This window comes from Typopeltis vanoorti, chromosome 13 (assembly GCF_054136105.1).
Source record: "Typopeltis vanoorti isolate ZY-2024b chromosome 13, IOZ_Tvanoo_1.0, whole genome shotgun sequence".
In the NCBI taxonomy this organism is placed as follows: Eukaryota; Metazoa; Arthropoda; class Arachnida; order Uropygi; family Thelyphonidae; genus Typopeltis; species Typopeltis vanoorti.
Window position 1 is genome coordinate 42,054,847 of NC_143561.1, and position 25,848 is coordinate 42,080,694.

At 35.3% G+C, this 25,848-nt stretch overlaps 1 protein-coding gene across 4 annotated transcripts in view; it reads left to right on the forward strand.

The window, feature by feature from the left end:
- AsnRS-m (asparagine--tRNA ligase, mitochondrial) overlaps nucleotides 1-24,216 on the forward strand; it is a 202,884-nt gene extending 178,668 nt beyond the window's left edge. For all 4 annotated transcript variants that reach the window (XM_090402537.1, XM_090402539.1, XM_090402536.1 and 1 more), the window contains exons 11-12: nucleotides 6,110-6,234; nucleotides 24,022-24,216. In XM_090402537.1, coding sequence (XP_090258663.1) covers nucleotides 6,110-6,234; nucleotides 24,022-24,166 — 270 coding nt within the window. In that variant the 3' untranslated portion in view covers nucleotides 24,167-24,216. The remainder of the gene's footprint in view (nucleotides 1-6,109; nucleotides 6,235-24,021) is intronic.
- Nucleotides 24,217-25,848: the final 1,632 nt, after the last annotated feature.

Consider the following 25,848-nt stretch of genomic DNA (forward strand, 5'->3'; position numbering starts at 1 on the left):
GGGAGGACACCTACTCTACAACTCTGTCTGCACCACTCAATCTACCAACTACACCAACGCCATCTACTGCCCATCACCACCACTAGTATTTTCACAGACAATCACAAACATCCATGTGCACTGCAAGATTCGAACCCGCAGCCTTTTGGCTGGAGAGTGGATACGCTTACCACTTAGCCAGCCTAGGCATTCGGAACTGAAATCTTATAAAATAGGTTGGTTGCTCCTTATTCTTGGAGGTGTCCTATGCCTGTAAAAGCATGTGTTCAGTTTGCCTGTTCTAGAGGACAAAAAAATCCAAGTACCCTCCACCACCACATACTGTTGGAGTGATAACCCTTGATGGCATGCTATTCACACTGTAGGCCCTACTTTGTCCTGAACTTCTGTGTGAAGTATAACTGGCTAAATTATCAAAGTAAGAGAATTAGATGTGCATAATTAAATTGTGACTCTTGGAGTGAAAAAGATGCTTGAAATTTCTAGGGAATGAACAGTGAAGTTGCTTATTTTGGTGAAAGTGGAGAGTGACAGCTATTATCTGTAAGAAAGAAAACATTATCACATTATGAAATAACAATATCGCTAAATACTTTTTATAGTTTTGTTTTCATATCCTTTTAATCTTCACTTTTTCCTGCTAGCAAAGAATGAGTATATCAGTGCCTATTTTTTACCAAAAAGATAAAAGCACTGTCTATAACCAAATATAAGTTTAAATATACATATACTAATGTAATGAGTACCAATGTTCCCTCTAAGCTGTGTATGTATGCGCGTGCACACACACCAGTCAAAAAGGGAGTGCACATGCCTAGTAATTATGTGATAAATCAAACTTGTCATTTATTTATTTAGTAATTCCTCCAGTGTCTCCACTCTTAGCTACTTTTTGCCTGCTCCATGTAGACAAACTGAAAGTGATATCATCAAGTTGCAGAGGCATATTTGTTTAGATTGCCCATTGTGCAGACAGTACATTCACTTGCTCTCATGCAAATAGTGACAGATTTTTGTAGCTATACAGATTTAAGCAAATTAATTTAGTGCTCACAATTTTACAGGTTATAGCTGAATGATGAAAGGGCAATGTTAATATGAGAAATATTACATTAGTAATTTTATTGGATTAAATTGTCAAAATGTCACTGTTGAAATTAAAACAGAAAATTGCAAATTCGTTTAAATTTGAGTGGCTGGACAAATGCGTTGAAACAGCAACATCAAAGAACAACTTGTACAGGCTACTGCACACGTTGAACCTGAGACTGGAAACTTGCACACATGAGCCAGCAAAAAATTAGAGGGAATATTGCTCTGTACCACATGTTCAATCCAGTCATGAACTTGATGTTAGATGAAAGAAAAAAACAAGTTTTTACGTTCAATATGAAAAGTATAAATGTTTGTATTGAACGATATTGACACATAGAGTTCCAGATAAACTCACAAAAAATTACTTCCCTACCATTTTAGATCTTGGCTTACAAAGGAACAAAAACAACCAAAAGAAGCAGACACTAACATAGACTAGACACAATGCTTAAATTCATTTCTTGCAGATAAAAGCAATCATTCAATAGATGCTGTTTCTTATGTTGTAAACCATATTATTATACTGGTATCTCCATGTAGTTTAAAGAAACATTGTGGGAGGCCCACTCTAACCCTTTTTCACACAATTTGCCAAGTCCCTAGCCTCATCAATTTCCTGCCATTCAATACCATTTATATGACACAGTATGTAACTTTTTCAACCTAAAGTGCATATTGACAAACACTGTTCTTCACCCACAGTGCCAATTTATTTAAATCATCCTGAAGATATCTACATCACTGTTATCAACTTTTGCTCTCTCTAATTTTGCATGATCAGCAAACAACTGAATATCCCCCCCCCCATTCGCCATAAGTCATTTCCTATATCATTAATATACAAAATAAAGAGTAGCAGTCACAATACAGAGCCCTGAGGTTCTTCACTATTCATCCTCATTTTCCTGTATTCTACTCCACCATATACTACTCTGTCTGTCAGCCACACCCTCCCCCCCATCCATGATACCAGCTTCATATCCATTCCCATTCTGTCAAATGTCCTTTAAAGTCCAACAGTATCATAATGTAACCATTTCCTTTATCCAATTCCACTGTTACTTCATTATGAAATGTGAATAAATCACTAAGACAGGACTTCTTTTTATAAAGCTATGCTGCTCACCATAGAATATCATATTCCTATCTGCTCATTCCTGAATTTTACCTTTAACCAGTGTTTCCAATACTTGAATCACCACTTCTGAGATACTAATCATCTGGTAAATTGCTGATTTTCCAGTACTGCAAATTTGATTTACTTTCCATTAACTTCTTATGTTGATAGTTCATGTTTTCAGTTCTTCTGATTGTGTGTGTGTGTAGAGATATAAAAACAAGAATACATGCATAAGAAATAAATATACATATAAATGTAAAAAATAATAATAATAATAATAATAATTAAAAAAAAAGAAAGAAACGTTATTTAAGCACATCAGTAATGTCCCCAAAATTTTGAAAATTTTAGTTCAAGTTTGGTTTTTTGTGTAGGACCTGATAACATTTTTTGAATAGTCTTTAAAATTTAAAAGTGCTTTATGAGAAGGACTTTTTATTGTTCCTAAGGATCCTGTGGTTTGTAGATATTCTGTCCTACTATGTACCTAATGAGCCTTATTCCTCATAGGATGTGTTCATAGTTGTTTGTTCGTTATTATTTTTCTTCATGGTTACACGGTGATCACCATTCATTACTAAAATTATGGAAACAACTACTGTATTATAGTAAAACTTCAGTTTAATATATAAACCAAAATAAACACTCAAAGTTTTAACCTTCACATTAAGGTCATCATCTGGAGTACACACATATATACAAAGAAACAAGCCACATTACAATCCACATGGTACGCCAAAGTTACATTAATTTGGTCAGCTGTTAAAACTACTGGCCTGATCTCTAGTTTAAAAAAAAAAAAGAAAAACCTTACTACTTAAAAGCTAGAGTTCTATTATTATTATTGTTGTTATTATCTATTTGTTTAAAAATCATTGAGAGATATATTAAGCTAGAGAGCAACATGCTCTCACATAAGTACACACATAAATTAGAACAAAACAGTATGGATGGTGGCCAATAATAGCTGAAATTATTGCTTAGAGTTTATAAAGTAAGGATTTGCTGGAAAACTTGAAGAACTTAGTGGGCTGAATGTCTACCATCCAAATTCTTGGGATTTTTTTATGCCACCATTATTGTTAAGTTAGAATGGTTGATCAAAATTTCACAGGCTTCTTTAAATTTGCATTCATAATAGGTTTTTGTGTGATGCAAAGAACAGGTACTTTTCAATCAATTTTGGTGTAGGAAAAAGACATGCAGATCATGCTCTTAACACCCTACATGTTAAGAGCATGATCTGAGAGGCCTGCTTCACCAAAATTGTTAACGTGTCATTTGTGTTCTTTTCTTATGGATAGGAATTGTACAGCCTGTTTCACCAATATAAGGTATGTTACAGGTGAATTAGATGTGGTATACTCCAGGTTTGGGCAAATTAGGGGGAATATTAATTTTATCTGATAACCCGTTAATGTATGGGATAGCTATGGTTTTACTGTAATCTGTATTACGAAGGTGGTCTGAAAAGTTCTCGGCCTAACAATGAAGAAACAAATTTATAATTTCAAAATTATTTTTATTTTTCACCATAATTGCCCTTAAGACTAATACATTTATTCCAGTGATGCTCCAGCACCATTATCCCATCCCTGTAATAGTTTCAGTAAGATCTGCAAAATACCCCTCTACAGCTGCAATCACCTCTTGATTCGAAGAAAAACACTGACCAGCGAAGAAGGGTTTTAGTTTTGGGAAGAGATAGAAGTTAGAGGGAGCCAAATCTGGGGAATAGGGTGGATGTTTCAACAATTCATAGTGCACATCCCTTAATTTTCCCATTGCCAAAAACACCTTTGTGGGCAGGTGCATTGTCCTGATTAAAGGTGATTTTTTTCTTCTGCAAACCGGATCTTTTCTTGCGAATTTTTTCATCTAGTCTGGTTAAAAGATCGGAATAATATTCCCCAGTTATTGTTTTACCCTTTTCAAGCTAATTAATAAACAAAATGCATTCAAAAACACTGATGCCATGATCTTTCCTGCTGATGGAACCGACTCTGTCTTCTTTGGCACTGAACAACCAACTTCTGTCCACTGTTTTAACTGCCGTTTGGATTCTGGTATGTAATGGTGAATCCTGGTCTCATCCATAGTAATAAATTGATGCACAAAATTAGTTTTATTCTTGTTAAAACACTCCAAGCATTGTTCAGAGATTTTTATGCGAGTGTGTTTTTGATCTGCTGTGAGCAAGCACGGCACCCATCTTGTGGAAAACCTTTTCATTTGCAATTCTTCATACAAAATATATCCTTCACGTTCTTTTGAAATGCCTATAGTCTCAGCAATTTCACGCACTTTGACTCCCCAGTCATCCAATACCATATCGTGTACTTGATCAATGATTTCTAGTGTTGTTACACTTTTTGGACATTCTTCACGTGGATCATCTTCAAGGCTGGTACGGCCATGTTTAAACTTGGCAGCCCATTTCTTAATTGTCAAAAACAAAGGAGAAGAGTGCCCATAAACTTTTATGAACTTCGAATTAATTTCTTTTAGTGTTAAACCTTCTTTTTACAAAGAAGTTTATAAACTTAATTTTATCCATTTCAAGGGAATAGAGGCAATACTTTTGCTTCAGACTGCTGTATATAACAAACTACTTGATAAAATGACTTGCAATTTCACATGGATGCTTATGACAGATGTACCAACTTAGAAAGAAAAAAAAAAGTCTTGCCGATAGTGTTGCCATCTGTGGTCAAGGGCCGAGAATGTTTCAGACCATCCTCATATATGCATTTTTTGATACATATAATATAGGTAGTATTTTTGCTATAGCCATTATTTATAATTGTATTGCTAATAATTTGTAATTCTTGTTTAAGAGCTTGTTCATTAGAGCAAATTGTTATAGCTCTGTTTTTGAGGAGGTTAATGACTAAGTTTTTTTGAAGAGTGGTGATAAGAGTTAGCATGTATATATTGGCAGGTTTGTGTAGGCTTGTGGTAGATGAAGAATAGACTGCCTTAGGGATGAGGTGTGACTAGTGTATTCAGGAAAGGAAGTGAGTTCTGATTTTCAATTTCAGTAGTAAAATGTATACTCTCATGTTGTTTGTTCAGGTGGTTGAGGAAGGTGTTTAAAGTTTAAAGCCGTGTGGCCAGATAACGAAAACATCATCAACATATCTAAGCCAAACAGTAGGCTTAAAAGTAAAGGAATCTAGAGCACATTGCTCAAAAGTTCCCATATAAAAGTTAGCAATTGGGGAGGAGTATAGTAGTGAGCCCAATGCTGTACCTTCTTTTTCTAGGTAAAAATTAAGTGAAATAACCAGAATGTAATATGTTGGCAAAGAGAGCCTTGGGTGAAAATTTGTTCTGTAAGTGAAGAATCGTGTCACTGATTGGGACATTTGTGAAATGGCTGAAACGTCAAAACTAACTAACTAAATAATTTTTGCGAGTGTTTTGTTTTTAATTTTGTTTATGAAGTGTTGTGTGTTCTTTATATAGGAGACAGAATGCCCTAGCAACTCCTTGAATGTTGATGCTAATTTCTTGGCTAGGTTATAATTAAAGCTGTCTATACCTTCAACTATCAGCTGAAGCGGAATGTTATGTTTATACCTTAGGAACATCATGTATTCAGGGAGAGCAGATGTAATGGGATAACAGTGTCTGGTGGCCACTGTTTCTTCTTTGTCTTCCTAAGATGACTATGATATTGTTGGTGGCCTTAGTGCAGTAGAAAGACTGCACTTTGTAAAAGATGTTTGCATTTACCTAGAAGAGAGAGTGTTGTGCATGCAGATAATCACTGAACAGAATTAAAATAATAATAATAATATTTTAATGTCTTTTTCTTATTTTTGCTAATTGAATATGTGAAAATAAATTGTTCTAAAATAATTTTCTTTGGTTATTTCATTTTGGGTGTAGGTCAGTTGCTTTGATCTTCTTGTACCATTTGGTGGTGAAGTATGTGGAGGAAGCCTAAGGGAAGATGATTTAAGTATATTAGAAGAGAGATTAAAGCATTTAGGACTGTTGGAAAATTTATCATGGTAAATTTCTCCAATATTTTCTATTTCTTGTGTAGATCTATAATATAATTTGAGCTTGTTTGTTCATGTTACATGCAGTTGACTCTCACTATAAAAAAGCTGCTAGAACCACAGAAATAATTTGTTATAATGGTTGATTTGCTGTAGTGAATTTAGAATATTATTGTGCCTATGGATTTGGTCCAGACTTTTCAGTAATTTGTTATAGTGAGTTTGTTATAATAGTATATTTTATAGTGTGAGTCAGCTGTATTCATTATTAGTACAAAGAACCTAGCATCTTCATAACTTGATAAATACTTGAATATTTATCTGATGAATTAAACTTTAATCCTGATATTCTGCTTACATTTAAATATTGAGGAATTTCAAGGTGTAAGAATCAGAATATGATCATATCATCCAAAGAACTAAAGTAAAAGTATGAAAAATCAAGTAGTGTCCAGATATCTCGATAACCTTTTGGCTGTAGAAAATGGCCAAATCTGTTCGGATTGGGAGTATTTTGGTTTGCATATACTGATTTTCAAAATTTTCGCTGACTTTTGAATTCAGCTTTTTTTATAATTATTAGTGCATCCTCCATGGAGTCAGCAGACTCATTGTGGGAGGTTCATTTAACTGACAACATATTTATGATACCAAATCTCAAAATCCTTAACACTCCTTGCATTAACAACACATTCTGGTAATGTGTTCCATTCACTGACAATTCTCTATGTATGTAAAGAATCTACTCCTCACATCCCTCTTCACAGTCTTACACAACTTCCAGTGATAGCCTCTTGTTCTTTCTGTCTCACCTTTTACTCTTTTTATAATCCCATCTGTATTAATCTGATAAAATCATCTCACTAACTTAAATGTCTCTATCATATCACCTCTTTTCCTCCTATCCACCAAACTCTGCAATCCACATTTCTTCAACCTCTCTCCATAGCTAGCATTCCAAAGTCCTGATATTGTCTTAGTCAATCGTCTCTGGACCCTCTCCAGTGTTTCCACATCACACTGAAAACCAGGTGACCAAATTTGAGCATAATAGTCTGTGTAGTCTGACCAGTGCTTTATACATTGCCACAACCACTTCCTTATCCCTACATGTTAGAGTACTTCTTATTATATATTATAGCAGCACTACAATGTGCAGTCTTTGCAATATGCCCTCTAAACTTTAGTCTACTGTCAACCATCACTTCCAAATCTCATCCACCTCCTGCACAGAGCCTTATATTTCATCATCATCATCATCATCAAATTCCTGCCATGTACCCTCAAGGGGTGTACAGGATATGATAGTACTACATGAAAAATTTACATCATTACTAACTTCCTATCTACAATTTTCCTCCAAATTAGTCTGTTACTTGTCAAGACTCCAACATTACCAGATCTTATATTTCTATCGTCTAAGGCACTTTGTACCGTATCAATCCACCTATATCTTGGTCTTCCTCTGGGTCGTTTTCCTGCCAACTTGGCAGAGAACACTTGTTTTGCTAATCTTTCCTCGCCCATTCTGTTTAAGTGACCATACCACCTAAGATTAGCTCTGCTAACGCATTCCTGGATGCTGACAATGTCAAGTTCTTTCCTAATATCCTCGTTTTTAATATGATATTGCCATTGATGCCATCTGTTCATGCCTATAATCTTTCTCAGGACTCTCATATCTGTGGTCTCTAGTCTTTGGTCAAGTGTTTTACTTCTGACCCAGCTCTCAGATCCATAAGTTAAAACTGGTTTGAACACTGTCTTGTACACAGCTAATTTAGTGTTCCGACTGATTTCTCTCTTATTCCATATGAATTTATTCAATTGACTTCCCACCATACCAGCTTTGCTGATTCTGTTGTCTATTTCTATATTTAATTTACCATCTTCAGTAAAAACCGTGCCTAAATAGCTGAAATGTTTTACTTGTTCCACAGGTTCTCCATTCACAACACAGTTGACATTTTCAATGATTCTGGCTATTTTCATTGTCTTTGTCTTTTTATTGCTGACCTTCATACCATATCTATTACAACAGCTATTCAATTTAGTCAGAGAATCTTGCAGACTTGTAGCAGATTTATTTAGAAGTATAACATCATCCACATAAAGCAAAGAGCTGACATTAACATCTCCAATTTTGATATCATGTTTAATACCACTTTCCTTCATAATGTGATCCATATAGATAATGAATAACAGAGGGGATAATGTACATGCTTGTCTCACACCAGATTTAACATTAAACCATCTTCCTGTACTTCAATTCTAACTGCTGACTTACAACTCAAATAAAGACTAAGTATTGCTTGATATAATGCCCCATTGACACCATATAACTGAAGCGTATTGAATAGATTCTCTCTTGCCACCTTGTCATATGCCTTTTCCAGATCGACAAAACTTAAATACAGATCTTTGTTATATTCCCATGCTTTCTTGACTATTTGTCGTAAAGTGAAGATCCGATCCTGACAGCCTCTATTTGGCCTGAATCCAGCTTGTTCCTTACCAAGATTTTCTTTCACAATTCTTCTCAACCGTTTCTCAAGTATACTTGCATAGATCTTGCCAGGAACACTCAGTAGGGAAATACCTCTGTAATTCTCACATTCAGTTTTATTTCCCTTTTTATATATGGGTACTATGAGAGCTCTACTCCAATCATCGGGAATTCGTCCCTCTGTCCAGGCTTTCTGAACTATGCAGTGCAGCCACTGTAAGTTCGACCACTATATTTTGGTCGAATATCATCTACTCCTGCTGCCTTTCCACATTTCAAGTCTTTGATGGCTTTTTCTATTTCTAGTATGGATATGTATTCCTGACTGCATGTCTGGTCAGTGTTTTTTACCACTGTGCTGTCATCACTGCTTGTTTCATTTAGCAGTTTTTCAAAGTAATTACTCCATACTTCAAGGATATCTTTTTCTCCCGTTTTCATGTCACCTTTATTTCTGCACTCCAAAATGCAACCTTACACTTAATTAATATTAAAACTACAATCCCCACTCCTTTGTCCAAGTCAAAAGTCTTTTCAAATCTTCCTAGTGGGAAATTACATCAGCAGTGCTACTTATAATTCTCCCCAACTTGGCATCATCTGCAAACAAGTGTAGATCCCCAGTCAGTCCACATGATATATCATTTACAAAGAAGTTAAACAGCTGGTGGTCCAAGAACAGAACCTTGGGGAATGCCACTTGTTATCCTCCTTTTTTGAGACACTAATCCATTTAACCAATGTACTATCTATTCCTCTGCAGCTTGTACACCAACTTATTATGTCGTAATGTATTAAACCTTTTGCAAAGTCCAAGAATATTACTGTATATGATTCTCCCTTATCTAACACACTCATTACCTTATTATAAAATGCAAGTAAATTGCTAAAACAAGACCTACCCTTTACATATCCATGCTGACCATCATAAAGAATGTTATGTCCATCAATCCAATCCTGTATTCTATTCCTAACTGATCTCTCTCTCTCTCTCTCCAACATGTTGACTACAACTGCAGTTAAACAGACTGTCTATAATTGAAAACTTCTGTCCTAGAACCATGCCTACAGAGTGGTAGTATTTTGCCTTCTTTCCACTCCTTAGGAACCCTAACGACTGCAAGTCTTTCATTAAATAACCAGGTCATAGCTAACTGCTGCGCACATTCCTTAATAACTCAGGTTTTTGGTGTTCTCTCCCCCCCCCCCTTATAATGCATAATATATTGTGCAGGAGATAATGCATTCCCCTCCCTTTCTGGTACTGATAGTTGTTTAATCTTAATTTGGTGAGTGAATAAGAAATTCTGAATCAGATATTAGCTTCTGACTATTTTATAAATTATGAGTGGTTTTGTTAATTATTTTCTCTGATGTCTTAAATATAAGAAGTCTTAGTGTCTATAGCTGCTTGAAGGATGATTTATTAATGTTAGAGTTTTATCCATATGTAGATGATCCATTATATCAAATGAATTATTTAATATAATAAACAGCAACACTGTTTATTATATTATCCAATTCACATTGTAATAGAGTTTTGTTCTTGTGATAAGCAGTGATGTAAGTTGATATTTAAGTATTTGTTATTATATGGCTTTTTGTTGATTGCATAGTAGAATTGAGCTGGTACTTTGGTAAACCAAAATAGCTTTGTTTAGCATTTCTAGATATTTTGATTACCAATATTCTATAGTAAATTTAATTTTTGGATTAAGACATTTAGATGTGTTAAAAGCATTCCCAGGTAATGGCCAAATGTCACTGTTAACTATAGCTATATTACATTGATAACAGTGTAACACAGCTAGGAGTTTAGAGAAGAGGCAGAGTTTAGCACTTTTCCTAAAGACTACAGCATGTATATCAAATAACAGATAATAAAAATACAACTGTCTGAAAAGAATAGTCATTAAATTGCTATTTGTTTTATATATATAAATGTCATCATCAATTTCCTGATATCTATCCCCAAGGAGTTACCATGACATGATCCCAGGTTACTATGACAGCACTACATGATTAAGGTTACATTATTATTAATCTCCTATCACCAATTTTCCTCCACATTAGTCAATTACTTGTAAGCACCTCAATATTGACTACACATTCTTAAATACTAATAGTATTAAGTTCCTTTCTAATATCTTGATTTTTAATATAATTCTGCCATCGATGTCATCGGTTCACTCCCCTAATTTTTCTCAGAACCTTCATATCTGTGATCTCTAGTCTTTGATCAAGTGCTTTATTTCTCACCTAACTTTCATATTCATAACTTAAAACTGGTTTGAGCACTGTCTTGTATACTACTGGTTTGGTGTTTTGGCTAATTTCTCTCTTATTCCATATAAATTTATTCAGCTGACTTACACTGTACCAGCTTTGCTTATTCTGTTGTCTATTTCCAGATTTAACCTGCCATCTTCACTAAACACTGTACCTAAACAGCTGAAATATTTTACTTGTTTTATAGGATCTCCATTCAGTACACAGCTGAAGTTTTCTATTGTTCCTGTCTGTTTTCACAGTTATGGTCTTTTTATTGCTGACTTTCATGCCAAATTTGTTATAGCTGTTATTCAATTTAGTTAGAGAATCCTGGAGACTGCACTAAATGTGTTTAGGAGTACAACATCATTCTGCATAAAACAAAGAGCTAAGTTGGACATCTCAAATTTTAATATCAGCCTAATGCCACTTTCTTTCATAATGTGATCCATATGGATGATGAATAAGAGTAGAGATAATGTGCATCCTTGTGTTACCCCTGATTTTACATCAAACCTTCTTTTTGTTATTTTTGTATTTCCTTTTTGTATCTTTTTGCATTTCCTTCAATTCTCATTGCTGGCTGACAGCTTAAATGTAGACTATGTATTCCTGTGTATAATGTTCCATTCATCCCATACAACGGTAGTGTTTTGAAAAGCTTTTCTCTGGGCACCTCTGTTTGGCCTGAATCCAGCTTGTTCTTCTCCAAGTTTCTCTTCCACAATCTTAATCAACCTCTTTTCAAGTATGCTTGCATAAATGTTACCTGGAACACTTAATAGAGAAATTCTCTGTAATTCTCACATTCAGCTTTATTCCCTTTTTTATAGATGGGTGGTATGATAGCTCTATTCCAATCATTGGGAATTATACCTCCATACTTAAGCATTTCTGTCGAATATCGTTTACTCCAGCTGCCTTTCCACATTTCAAGTTTTTGACTGCTTTTTCTACCTCAAGTATTGATATGTACACCTCTTTGCATTCCTCTTGAAAATTTTCTAGTATGGTTCTGTCAGTGCTTGGTTCGTTTAACAATCTTTCAAAGCAATTACTCCAGGCATCTAGGATATCCTTATCTTCAGTTTTCATTGTCACCTTTATCATCTTTGATTCCTTTTACAAGTACTCTTTCCTCCATTTCTAAGCTTCTTCAATAGCCTCCAGAGCATTTTGCCACCTTCCTGATATATATTCTATGTTCTTACCAAAATTGTTCCATGACTTTTGTTTTTGCACATAGCTTATCTTGCTTACATTTTTCTTTGTATTCTTTTAGGGCATCTGCTGACTTATATGCTAGCAGCTTTTGGTATGCTTTCTTCTTTTCCAGGACTGCTTCTTTAACTTGTGTCCAACATGGTGTTTTTATTTTTCTATCCTTACAGACAACTTCACCACATGCCTCTCTATCTGAGTCAGTGTCTTCTTCAGTTTGCCAATGAGACTCCAAGGTTTTATAATTGTTTTCAAACTGGTGCAATTTTTTTTCAATAATCTTTGCATAGTTGAGTTTACAATTTACCTGTAAAAGCTGCTCAACTTTAATTCTTTTTAAAACTTTCTTACTTGCTGTTCTTTTCAATGTGATATCCATTTTTATCCTGCTTAGTACTAAGTAATGTTCACTTCCAATTTTGAATCTCCCCCCTTTTTTTTTTCAATATATATATTCAATATACTCTTGTATTCTGAATCAGCCTTGTAACTATCAAGTGACAAAAAAGTATTGTCACAAACTTTTTGTTACAATACTTTTGTCATACATTGTTATTGTCACTATCAACAATACATTGTTGATAGTGACAAAAAAGTATGTCACTATCAACAATGACATAGTCAATGATGTTATTTCTTGTGTCTTCTCTCTATGTGAACTTGTGCACATCTTTATGTTGAAATATGGTGTTAGTAAAGATTAGTCTATGTGAGCAGAAGTCCAGTAAATACTTACCATTATTATTAGCTTTATCCTTTTCTCCAAATTTTCCCAAAATGTTCCTATATGCCTGGTGAGATTCATTTCCTACTCTTCTGTTCAGGTCCCCAACAAGAACCACTTTTTCCATTTTCTTTGTCACCTGCCTGTTCTTTTTTCTTTCTTTTCTTTTTTTTGCTTTGCTTTGCTATTGGCACTACAGCCTCATGCAAGGCCTTGGCCTCCCATTTATTTATTTTTTTTTTTCCATATCTCACTACAAGGTGGGGGTTGTTACCCACACGCTCAACCATGTGTGATTGTCTGTGAAACGTTGTGTAACCATGTGTGATTGTCTGTGAAATGTTGTGTTCTTAAGATTGATTTGTCTGTTTTGTGGGAGGAAAAACCCCAGATAAACTAGGGAGAAAAACCCTGCAGTCCAAGACAACTAGCTTGACTATGTCTGAGAAAGAACCTTAGCTCCTCACATTTGCAATGAGAATCGAATGCAGGAACCTGCCTGTTCTAATGGCTCAAAAACTTTCTCTACTTCTTCCTTAGAAGAACCTTCTGTGGGACCATAGGCACAAATAAGTTTCATTGTCCATTTTGAAGTCCCACATCACTTTACTTGAAACTGTCTTGATATCAATCAAGAAGTTTATCTTCATATTTGGGGTTCAATTCTGTCGCTCTCCTTTTTTTTTTTTTTGCCTGAATATAACATCTTATACTTGTTATTTAGTAAAATCTCACCTGTTTTTGTCTTCTGTCTCTGTAATGCCAATTATGTCCATGTGATACATATCCAATTCTTCTACAAGTTTGATTTCCTTTCCATTAATACTCCTTATACTAACGGTTCCTATCTTCATTTCTTATGATGCTGGGTTTATTCTTCTTCTCAGATGTTGAGTTATTTGTTCAGTAGCTGACTTTTCAGTGTTCACCCTAGTTCCCTGACAAAAACAATGGGCACCTTGTTTAACAGGTGATGCCCAAGCCAGCATGAAATTTCATCATGTTGTACCATTATATGCATTTGTGGTTTAAGTCAATAAAAAGTACAATTTGTCGGCTAAGTCCCAAATTTCCAGCCCATCCTCGTTTGTTCAGTACCCAATAGATACCTACTAATGGGGCACACCATGTGGAGGTAAGGATTTGACTTTAGATCAGAACTCCTCCAAGTTGGTTCTCTGCATTCCTGAAAGGTGATATAGAGGTCTCCTCCCAGTTATTTGGCTTTATCCCTTAAGCCACCCCTATATATATATATAAGTATCAGTCATTTGAGCTCACATTTCACAATCTATATATTTCTCATATATATATATATATATAGATTCCCAAAATTATAGTTAATAACATAGATGTTCCAGTGTATAAATTAGTGAAATACTTACACAGTGCATTAACACAGGATACACTACTTCCAAAGTGTGACCTAGTGACTTTTATGTAATATCACAGTGCATTAAATCATAAGAGACATTGTCCTTAGGGGAAAAAAGCTTCCATCCCACATTACTATGTTATTCAGATTAGTAATGTGATCTGATTATTTGACATGACCTGACATAAAAAATATGTACTCCTTGAGTAACAAGTACGAGGGAGAGGAGCCTGATAAGTTCTGATAAGCACCTAGAACAAAAACGATATTAAAGCAACTAATATAACCACAAGGAAGAACGTACGAGAATATAAGAACATAAGTAACTTTCATAACTCTGCTACTAGTATGTTCTTTCTTGTAATGTGACCACAAGAAAGAAAATATAATGTGATGTGATTACTTTCATAACTCTGTTACCGGTGTGTTCTTTCTTGTGATTATATCAGTTGCTCTAATATCATTTTTGTTCTGGGTGTTTATCCAAACCAATCAGCCTACTTCCCCCTCGAACTTCCAACAAAGTCTTCAGACTTCCAACACCTATGGAATCCTATCCTGTACAGCCCACTTTAGTGCATATTTTTAGGTATAAAAATTAATTAAAATTTTAGAATTATAATACTTTCTTTTAAAATAATAATTAATAATAACAATATAAAATAAGAATCATAATAAACTCAAAAGAGTTTTTCCCTTATTCAGAAGCAGTTAAACTGTTAATGATTAGTATGGCTCAGCACTCGAAAGTATATACAACATAGTTTATATGGATATCTAAAAACTTAATTGCAATACATTTTTAATTAAGATTTTTTAAATTTTTCAATAATTAACTGCTAATTATGAAAATGTTTTAAAAAAAATACAATAAGAAACAACGAAAATTAGAATTTTAAAATATTTTTCTGACATCCCCAGAATTCTGCAGAACACCATTTGAATATCACTGCTGTCTACCCCCACACACACACCAAATTCTTTATGAAGTCTTAAAGTATCAGCAATGAATTCTTCCCCTTCACACAGAGGAGGAGGGGGAGTCAGGCTGCGTGCACGCACACACATACACATACAGAGGAGGGGGGGGGGGGGGAGTCAGGCTGCATCACATTAGACTTTTGTCATTTGGCCATGCAGCTTGTACATGTACAGGCACCTCCATGGAGTCTTAAGACTCATCGCAGGAAACCTAAACTGTCCACTCAATCTATCATACTGTTCCTTGAACCCATTAACAGATAAAGCACTGACACTGACTCTGGCAACCCATTCCACTCATTCACGATTCTCCAAGCAAAAAATTTAGTCCTCACATCGCTACTAACCACACCTTTATTGAGTTTCCAGGGATGGAAGTTCTGGTCCCTCCAGCCAAGCGCTAAAACATTTCCCCTACATATGTCCTATAAAACGCGGTTAGCCTAGTGGCTGCGCTTCGCAACCATATGCCTGGGGAAGGAGTGTCCTAGGTTCGATTCCCGCCGACGACTTGAGGAGCTTAAGGATCTTCCTCAGCCATAGCCAAGTTAGCCGGTCTTGGACGTAGACAGTAGGGTTTTCCCCAGTTTATCTGGGGTTTATCATCCCGCAAGCAGGCAAACTGGCCTTGAGAACTCAACACTACAGGCCATAGGATACACCGGGGCATAAGGCTGACCACCTTATCCTGTGAACGGTTTGAGGTCCAACGATTAACTAACCCTCGACACCGCAAGGTAAAAGAGGGTAAAAGGAAGATGATGATGATGTCCTATAAAACCCCTTAAGCAACTTAAATATTTCTATCATATTCTTTTTTTCCTATCAACCAACTTCTGCAATCCACACACTCTCAATCTATCTTCATAGGGCATTCCACAGGCCACTCACCATTTTGGTCACTTTCCTCTGAATCCTCTTCACCACTTCCTCATCCCCAGAAAACCTAGGCGACCAGACTTGAGTAATCCATATGTGGATGTATCAAAGTCTTACAAAGAGGAATAACAACTTCCTTATCTCTACTTGTCATGTGTTCTTCAATAGCCAAGTAATCTTATGGGCTACTTTAGCAACCTTAGCAATATGACCTCTAAACTTTTAACTCTCTCTCTCTCTCTGTCTGCCACCACCACCCCTAAATCTCTAGCCTCATCTATTTCCTGGAGTACGGCCATCATTGTGATACACAACTTGTAATCTGTTTATCCCAAAATTAATAGCTCTACATTTCTCGATGTTGAACTGATACCTGTTATCTTTTGTCCATACTGACAGCCTATTTAAATCATCCTGCAAGCTCTCCACATCACCTTGATTAATTTTAACATCATTACTCTATCTAATTTCTCATCATCAGCAATATTTCCTTTCAGGCTATTTCCTACATCATTTCTGTACAAATTAAACAGCAATGGTCCCAGCACTGAACCTTGCAGCACACCACTAGTCACCTGTTTTCACCTCTATTCTGTCCCTCTACATACTACTTTTTGATATCTGTCCAGCAGGCACCCTCTAATCCACTTAGCCAGTGTCATATCCATCTCTGTTTGTTCTACTTTGCATAACAGAGTTCCATGCAGGATTTTGCAAAATCCATCAAAATCATCATGTAGCTATTTCCTTTATCCAACTCAGCCTGTTACTCTATTATAAAAGTTGGTAAATTACTTAGGCATGACTGACCATTCACAAAACCATGTTGACCCTTATACAGTATCATATTTTTATCTACCCAGTCTTGAATTCACTTTTTGACCAATTTTTCTAGTACTTTTACCACCATATCTAAGATACCCATTAGTTTATAATTTACTACTGCAGTCTTATAACCTTCCTCATTCAAGAGAATTATTTTGCCCTCTTTCCACTCCCTTGGAACTCTACCAGAGTTGAGACTTAAATTAAAGAGCTTAGTCAGAGGCATTGCCAGTTCCCTTGCATGTTCTAGCAAAACCCGAACTGATATCACATCTAATCCCACAGCCATATTTACATTGAGATTCTGCAACATCCTAAGAACCTCCAATTCATCCACCTCTATTCCCACATTAGTATCTGTCACATATGTTAAAGCAGTAATCTCACTAGGATGATATACCCTTGCAAAGTGGTCACTCAGTAACCTAACTAGTTTATCCACTTCTGTCTTCTTGTAACCATCATTGCTCATTAAGATTAATCTTCCATAGTCATTCTTCCTCTTACTTGCTACATAACAAAAGAATTCTTTAGGAATTCCTTTGGCCTGCTTGGCTAGATTCTTCTCATAATCTGATATTGCCTTCCTTGCCAGGCTGGTCACCTTTCTTGCCTGAGCTTTGTACTGTTCATGAGTTTACTGGTCACTTTTCTCTTTATATACCAATTACAAAATTTAATATTGTATCAAGAAGGGATATTTATGGAACTACAAGGAAGGTGATTATGATATGCTTAGAAAGAAGCTTAAATCTGTACCATGGCATAAAACAATGCAGGGTAAGGATGTTAGTAGGTGCAGGGAATATAGTTAAGGGTCATCTAGAAGAAGCAGTATTAAACTGTAAACCTAGGGTAAGGAGGGTTAATCAGGTAGGCATTAGATGGATGAATAATATCATTAAGCATGAGCTGCAGAAGAAGAAAATGCTTACCTGATTAACCCTCCTTACCCTAGGTTTACAGTTTAATACTGCTTCTTCTAGATGACCCTTAACTATATTCCCTGCACCTACTAACATCCTTACCCTGCATTGTTTTATGCCATGGTACAGATTTAAGCTTCTTTCTAAGCATATCATAATCACCTTCCTTGTAGTTCCGTAAATATCCCTTCTTGATACAATATTCCTCATGTTTTACAATCTCCAAGTCAAGACCACAGGGTCACTTTCATTATTCAGAGGCAGTGTTGTCAACTTGGTCATGGATAGCTCTTCTGATCCTATGACCAGGTCCAGTACTCTCCCACCCCCCAGTCCCCTCCATCACATGCTGCCTTTGTGATGTTTCTTCATTTCAGTCTATATCTTTATATTGCCATAGTTAAAGTCCCCCATAATAATCAGTCAATCTGTATTCGTTGTATCTAATACTTTGGCGATGCATGTCTTCCAGATCATGTGTGAAACTCCAACACATAATCCAACAATCAACTGTATATTTTTTTTATATGCACATATATTCTGTATATATCTTTGCTGAAATCAAAACCAGACCATTTCGACTGCAGTAAAGGTTCAAACCAAGGTGGGTAGTGTCCCTACCTATAATGCATAACGTTATACATATCCATATGGATATGTGTGTTGCATTATATGATATTAAGACAATTGAGGCGAAGTCATTAGCCTCTGTATACAAGTTGTCTTGTCATGAAGTTCATGTGCAAACTTTGTTTGCTTACACTTGTTTAAAGATGAAACTGAGAATATAATTTTTTGGCATCTTTAATTTACAAGGTTGTTAGTGATTTTACAGCCATTTCGGAAGAAAGTGTGGCAGATGTATGTTGCCACACTTGCTTCCCTACCCTGCAGTGTTTTATGCCATGGTACAGATTTAAGCTTCTTTCATGGCTCTAAATGCTAGCAAAGTATATATTGTCTGAAATAGTGAGTTCTATGGTTGATTTTCTTGAGTGGTGTGGTTAAAAACCTGAATTTTCTGAAGGAAAAAATCTTATTTGCATGCCAAAGATCAACTAACTCAGTTACTGAATGGGGAAAAAAAAAAAAAAAGCCTAGCAGAAAAGGTTTTTTTAAGTAGATGACTAGAATGGAACCTATAACAGTGTTTCTTTTGCCAGTTTGAGAAAGAAAAAAAAAAGCACTATGAAAAGAAAACTTTTTCCCATTCATAAAATAAACAAACATTATTTTCAGATTGTTTATTTTATGTCACAAAGATAACAATGATCATACTGTGCCAGATTTTTTTTTTATTTTTTTTGAAATAAAAAGAAAAAAAAATTAGCACAGATATATTATTTATAATAAAAGTAGTTTTGAAATATTATTACAAGAAATATCTTTCTGAGCAATAAATACAAAATGTTATATTCAGGCAATGACAATCAAGGAAAAGGAGTAGCCATAGTATTCAACACAAAATATGAGGCTAATCTTCTTGAATGGCAGTCAGTCTCAAGTACAGTAATGTGGGCAAATATGAGAATGGGGAACTGCACAATGAGACTTATTTGTGCATATGGTCCCACAGAAGGTTCTACTAACGTAGAAGTGGAGGAATTTTTTGAGGCTTTAGAAAAAGCAACTGAAACAATGAAAAAGGAAAAGTTGGTGGCCTTTGTTGGGGATCTAAATAGCAAAGTAGGAAAGAAATGATTGTGAGACATACAAAAATATTTTGTGAAAATTTGGAGAAAAGAGAAAAGCTAATAATAATGGCAAATATCTGTTGGAATTCTGCTCAAGAGATGAACTGGTTATTACTAACACCATGTTCCAACATAAAAATGTGCACAAATTCACATGGAGAGAAGAGGCAAGGAATAGGAAAAGTCTCATTGACTATGTTATTGTTGATAGTGATGTTTTCTCCCTGGTGCAGGACACCAGAGTGTACAGAGGATTTGAAATTGGAAGTGATCACTATTTAGTCTTGAGCGGGATAAAATTGAATTTAATATTGAAAAGAATAACATGTAAGAAAGTTTTAAAGCGAATAAAAGTTGAACAGCTCTCAGATGTGAACAGTAGACTAAAATACTCAAAGATTATTGAAGAAAAAATGAAAGAGTTAGAGAACAGAAATCAAACCTTGGAGATTCAGTTGCAAACCTCTGAAGAAAACATTGATTGATTCTGCCAGAGAGGCATGTGGTGAGGTAGTCTGCAAGGATAAAAAAATCAGAACTCCCTGGTGGACCTGTGTCCACCAAGGAGTTTTGATGAACCCAGTGATTCCCCGGTGAACTCCCTGAAGGAAAAGAAGAAAGCATATCAAAAGTTCCTGTCAAATAAGTCAGCTTGTACTCTTAGAGAATATAGAGACAAATGCAAGAATGCTAAGCACTGTGTAAAACTAGCTCAACAGAAGTCATGGGAAGACTTTGGCAAGAATATAGAAAATAAATATCAAGAAGGTGGCAGAATATTCTGGAGGTTGTTGAAGAAGCTTAGGAATTGAGGAAAGAGTGCTGTAAAAGGAGTTAGAGATGATAAAGGTGACATGAAAACGGGAGAAAAAGATATCCTTGAAGTATGGAGTAATTACTTTGAAAAGCCGCTAAATGAAACAAGCAGTGATGACAGCACAGTGGCAAGGAATACGTATCCATACATGAAGTAGAAAAAGCCATCAAAGGCTTGAAATGTGGAAAGGCAGCAAGAGTAAATGATATTCGACCAGAAATGTTGAAATATGGTGGTATAAGAGTCATACAGTGGCTGCACTGCATAGTTCAGAAAGCCTGGACAGAGGAACGAATTCCCAATGATTAGAGTAGAGCTCTCATAGTACCCATGTATAAAAGGGGAAATAAAACTGAATGTGAGAATTACAGAGGTATTGCCCTACTAAGTGTTCCTGGCAAGACCTATGCAAGTATGGTCGAGAAGAATTGTGGAAGAAAAGCTTGGTAAAGAACAAGCTGGATTCAGGCCAAAAAGAGGCTGTCAGGATCAGATCTTCACTTTACGACAAATAGTCGAGAAAGCAATGCCCCATTGACAACCATATTTAATATATGGTTGTCAATGGGGCATTATATCAAGCGATACTTAGTCTTTATTTTAGTTGTAAGTCAGCAGTTAGAATTGAAGGAAGTACAGGAAGATGGTTTAATGTTAAATCTGGTGTGAGATAAGGATGTACATTATCCCCTCCGTTATTCATTATCTATATGGATCACTTTATTAAGGAAAGTGGTATTAAACATGATATCAAAATTGGAGATGTTAATGTCAGCTCTTTGCTTTATGCAGATGATGTTATACCTCTAAATAAATCCACTACAGGTCTGCAAGATTCTCTGACTAAATTGAATAACTGTTGTAATAGATATGGTATGAAGATTAAAATAGGCAGAATCATTGAAAATGTCAACTGTGTTGTGAGTGGAGAAGCTGTGGAACAAGTAAAACATTTCAGCTACTTAGGCACGATTTTTAGTGAAGATGGTATATTAAATATAGAAATAGACGACAGAATCAGCAATGCTGGTATGGTGGGAAGGCAATTGAATAAATTCGTATGGAATAAGAGAGAAATTAGTCGGAACACTAAATTAGCTGTATACAAGACAGTGTTCAAACCAGTTTTAACTTATGGATCTGAGAGCTGGGTCAGAAGTAAAACACTTGACTAAAGACTAGAGACCACAGATATGAGGGTCCTGAGAAAGATTAGAGGCGTGAATAGATGGTGTCAATGGCAATATCATATTAAAAATGAGGATATTAGGAAAGACTTGCATTGTCAGCATCCTGGAATGCGTTAGCAGAGCTAATCTCAGGTCACTTAAACAGAATGGGCGAAGAAAGATTAGCAAAACAAGTGTTCTCTGCCAGTTTGGCAGCAAAACGACCCAGAGGAAAACCAAGATATAGGTGGATTGATATGGTTCAAAGTGCCTTAGACGATAGAAATATAAGATCTGATAATGTTGGAGTCTTGAAAAGTAACAGACTGATTTGGAGGAAAATTGTAGATAGGAAGTTAGTAATGATGTAAATTTTTTCATGTAGTACTATCATATCCTGTACACCCCTTGAGGGTACATGGCAGGAATTTGATGATGATGATGATTCATGTTTAGATGGAATTGCAAGAAAATAGAAAAGAAATTATAAGGAAAGCTATGAAATATTTTCAAAACATTTATTAGTGATAATTTTTTGATTAAATGTAACAAACCAACTGTCCCCTACTGTTAGAAGAGCATCTTTGTGCAATTTACATAAACTGTTGTTAGATCAAACAGTAGTATCTGCTCAGATTCCAGCTGACTGCAGAATTAACACTGACAGATGATTAGCTAGTAATACTATATAATGGCATTAATCATTTATTACAAGGATAAGCTACATAATATAAGATATTCTGTAGTTTAGCATTTTACATGTAACTTTTCTTTAATTCGTTTTAGAAATTATGCACTTTACAACTGTGGTATGAGCCTGTGTAGCTCAGTGGATGTGGCGTTTGCACATCACGGCGCTTGGCCGCACGAAGAAAGACTTGGTTTCGAGTCTAGTCGGTGACTTGAGGAAATTTTTCTAATACTTTTTTTGACCGGTTTCCGAGTTAGTCGATCTCTGGCACGGGCAAGCGGGTTTTTCCTCCCGGAAACTCGGGTTTTTCGTTCCGTAAACTCAAGAAAATCGACCGTAGAACCCACATTATTTCAGACATTAAATATATTGTGTTAGGGACCACTCTCTTCACTGTGTACCGTTTAATTAGTGATAGCCTTGGGCCATCTATCTCTGATTGGTACCAGTGGAGATTGAACCGCCCACTCAGTCTCCAAAAGTTAGATAGGGCTAAATGGCCTTGCCTACTCCCCGTATACGGGAATAAAAAGGCGTTAGCTGATTTTTTTTTTTTTTTTTCAACTGTGGTATAAATAACTTTTAATATCCCGACGTTTCGATCTTCATGTTAAGATCATCATCTGGAGCATATACAAAAACACAGGACAAGCTAAGTTACATTACATATAGTAAGCTAGAGAGGATTTGAAACGATGAATTGATCACAAGTTATTCTACTGACATGACCTCTAAAAATAAATAAATAAATAAACTGGCTTCCTTAAAAGAAAGGATTTCTTTAATTAAGTTTTCCTTCTATCAAAAAATATAAATAAATGAATAAAATAATAATGATAAAACAAACAGTTCACAGATTTTAATTTCAGAATTTATATATATATATATATATATATATATATATATATATCTTTATGTTCGAGGTACTGTCTCTGAGGAGATTTAGTATAATAATTCATGGTGGATTTGTATTAGGATTTTAGTTTAGCATTTCACATGTAACTTTTATTTAATTAAGATTTCCTTCTATCAAAAAATTATAAATGAATGAATAAAATAATATAAATTAAAGATGCCAAGGAATTATATTCTTGGTTTCATCCTTTATCCAAGTGTGAGCAAAGAAAGTTTGCATATGAAGTAGCTTCATGACTGAGCAACTTTTATATAGTGGCTAATGACTTAGCATTCTTGGCATGCTTAATTTATAATACAACCAAGTGGAAAAACTTTTTACATCTATCTCTAATCCAGAGTATTTTTAGTAATACGATGTGACACCTTTTGTCAACTTGTATGTGGAAATATGACTTCGACATTACTTCAACCTTGTAAACCTTGGTATCACTTCTGGATCTGACTCCCACTGATGAGACCTCAATAAAGATCAAAACCGGTCTGGGTAGTGGCCCTTCCCATAATGCATAGCATTATACATATCTGTAAGAATATGTGCATTGCATTATGGGATACTAAAGCAATTGATGCGAAGTCATTAGCCTCTATGTACAAGTTGCCCACTCATGAAATTACTTCACACGAACTTTGTTTGCTTACACTTGGATAAAGGAAGAACCAAGAATATAATTCTTGGCATGTTTAATTTATAATATAATCAAGTGGAAAAACTTTCAATGAATAAAATAATAATAATAATATAATAAACAGTTCACAGATTTTAATTTCAGAATTTATATATATTTTTTTTATGTTCAAGGTACTGTGATCTGAGGAGATTTGGTACAGTGCCTCATGGTGGATTTGGATTAGGATTTGAACGTTATTTACAGAGTATTCTTGGCATTCACCATATTAGGGAAACAATTCCATTTCCTCGATGGAGTCGGCACTGTTATACATAAAAAAAAATTTTTTAATTATTAAAGTGAAAATTTATTTATGTGTATTCATAGGAAACAGAAAATATAAAACTGCCTTCATAACTCTACGTCTGTCTATGCACATACACACACCAAATGTGTTGATAATTTGTAGAAATCATTTTTTGTTGTTTTTCTTCTAGATACTTACACTCTGCTAATTGTGTTCTAGCTAATTTCTCACTTTTTCCATAAGAAATTTATTTGTGCGTTAAGTGTTGTGAAGAATTCATATAGGAGGTTTAATGGAATATTATCAGCACTGAGAAAGGATTAAAAACAATTTTAATACTTCCAATAGATTACAAAAAAAAACTTTTGTAACAACACACACACACACACAAATATAATACCATAGTAAATGAAACTAAAGTCCTATCTAGGTGGTGCACCTTCTATGGGCATTAGCAGGTGGCCTAGTATGTAAATAAGGATCGCTGATAATTATTGCTTCCAAAATTTTGGGAAGTTTAATGCAACCGTATTTGTTTAAATTCGGTTGATTCCTGAGTGCAGATGCAGATTCAAAGAATAGTCTTTCTTTTTTGAATTTACTATGGTGGTTTTTTCCCAGGAGATTTTCCAAAACATGGTCTGCAAGGCCAGATTGACCATAATCGTGATTGCAGAAGTATGACTTGTGTTCTTCTAACCAGATAGTTGCTGATCTGCCTGTCTGTCTGAAGTAAGCCAGTTTACAGGCACAAGGTACTCTATATATACTCCAGGCACTGAGAGAGGAGGGAGCTGGTCTTTTGGTGGAACAGATAAGGGTAGCAAGTTTATGGTAAGACTTAAAAGCTGTGTGGAGGTTGTACTTTTTTAATGATCTGGCTATTTTTTCTGAAGTACCACTTCAAGAAATGGGGAAGGAATTGATTATTTTTTTAATTCTGTAGTCACTGTAGCCATTGGAAAGGAAGGTGTTGTGTATGTGTTTGAGTTCAGTTGAAAGGGTAGTTTCACTAGAACAAAGATTGTGGGCTCTATTGGTGAGAGTTTTAATAATGCCATATTGCTGAGAGTGGTGGTGGGAGAGTTTGTGAATGTATCTGCCTTTATGAGTATGTTTTCTATATATACAGAGAAAGAAAGGTTACCATTAGGAAGGCGTGTTACTAAGGCATCTAGGAAGGGTAAACAATTGTTATTTTCCTTTTCCATCGTAAACTGGATTCTTGGATGTAGACTATTGAGGTGACTGAGGAAGGAATCTAATGTGTCTGGGCCATGAGGCCAAATAGAGAACACATCATCTACATATCTAAGCCAGATAGAAGATTTTAGAGTCTAAGGCTTGTTTTTCAAAATTCTCCATGTAAAAATGGCAAGAGGGGGGGAACCTATGGAAGTTCCCTCTATCTGTTTGTAGATTTTTTTCTTCCAAGAAAAATAACCAGAGTAGATGACAAAGGAAAAGAGCTCTAAGATATCAGAAGTAAAAATGTTTTTTAAGAGTGTTAAGGTGTCAATTAGGAGAATATTGGTCGAGATGATGTCAAAGCTGACCAATATGTCTGTATTATTTAAAGTCAGATTTTCAATTAAATTTTTGAAGTGGGTAGTGTTTTTTACATGAGATGTAAGACCAGTCAGGGGAGTCAAACAGTTAGCTAGCTGCTTTGACAATTTGTAGCAAGGAGCATTGGTGGCATCTACTATAG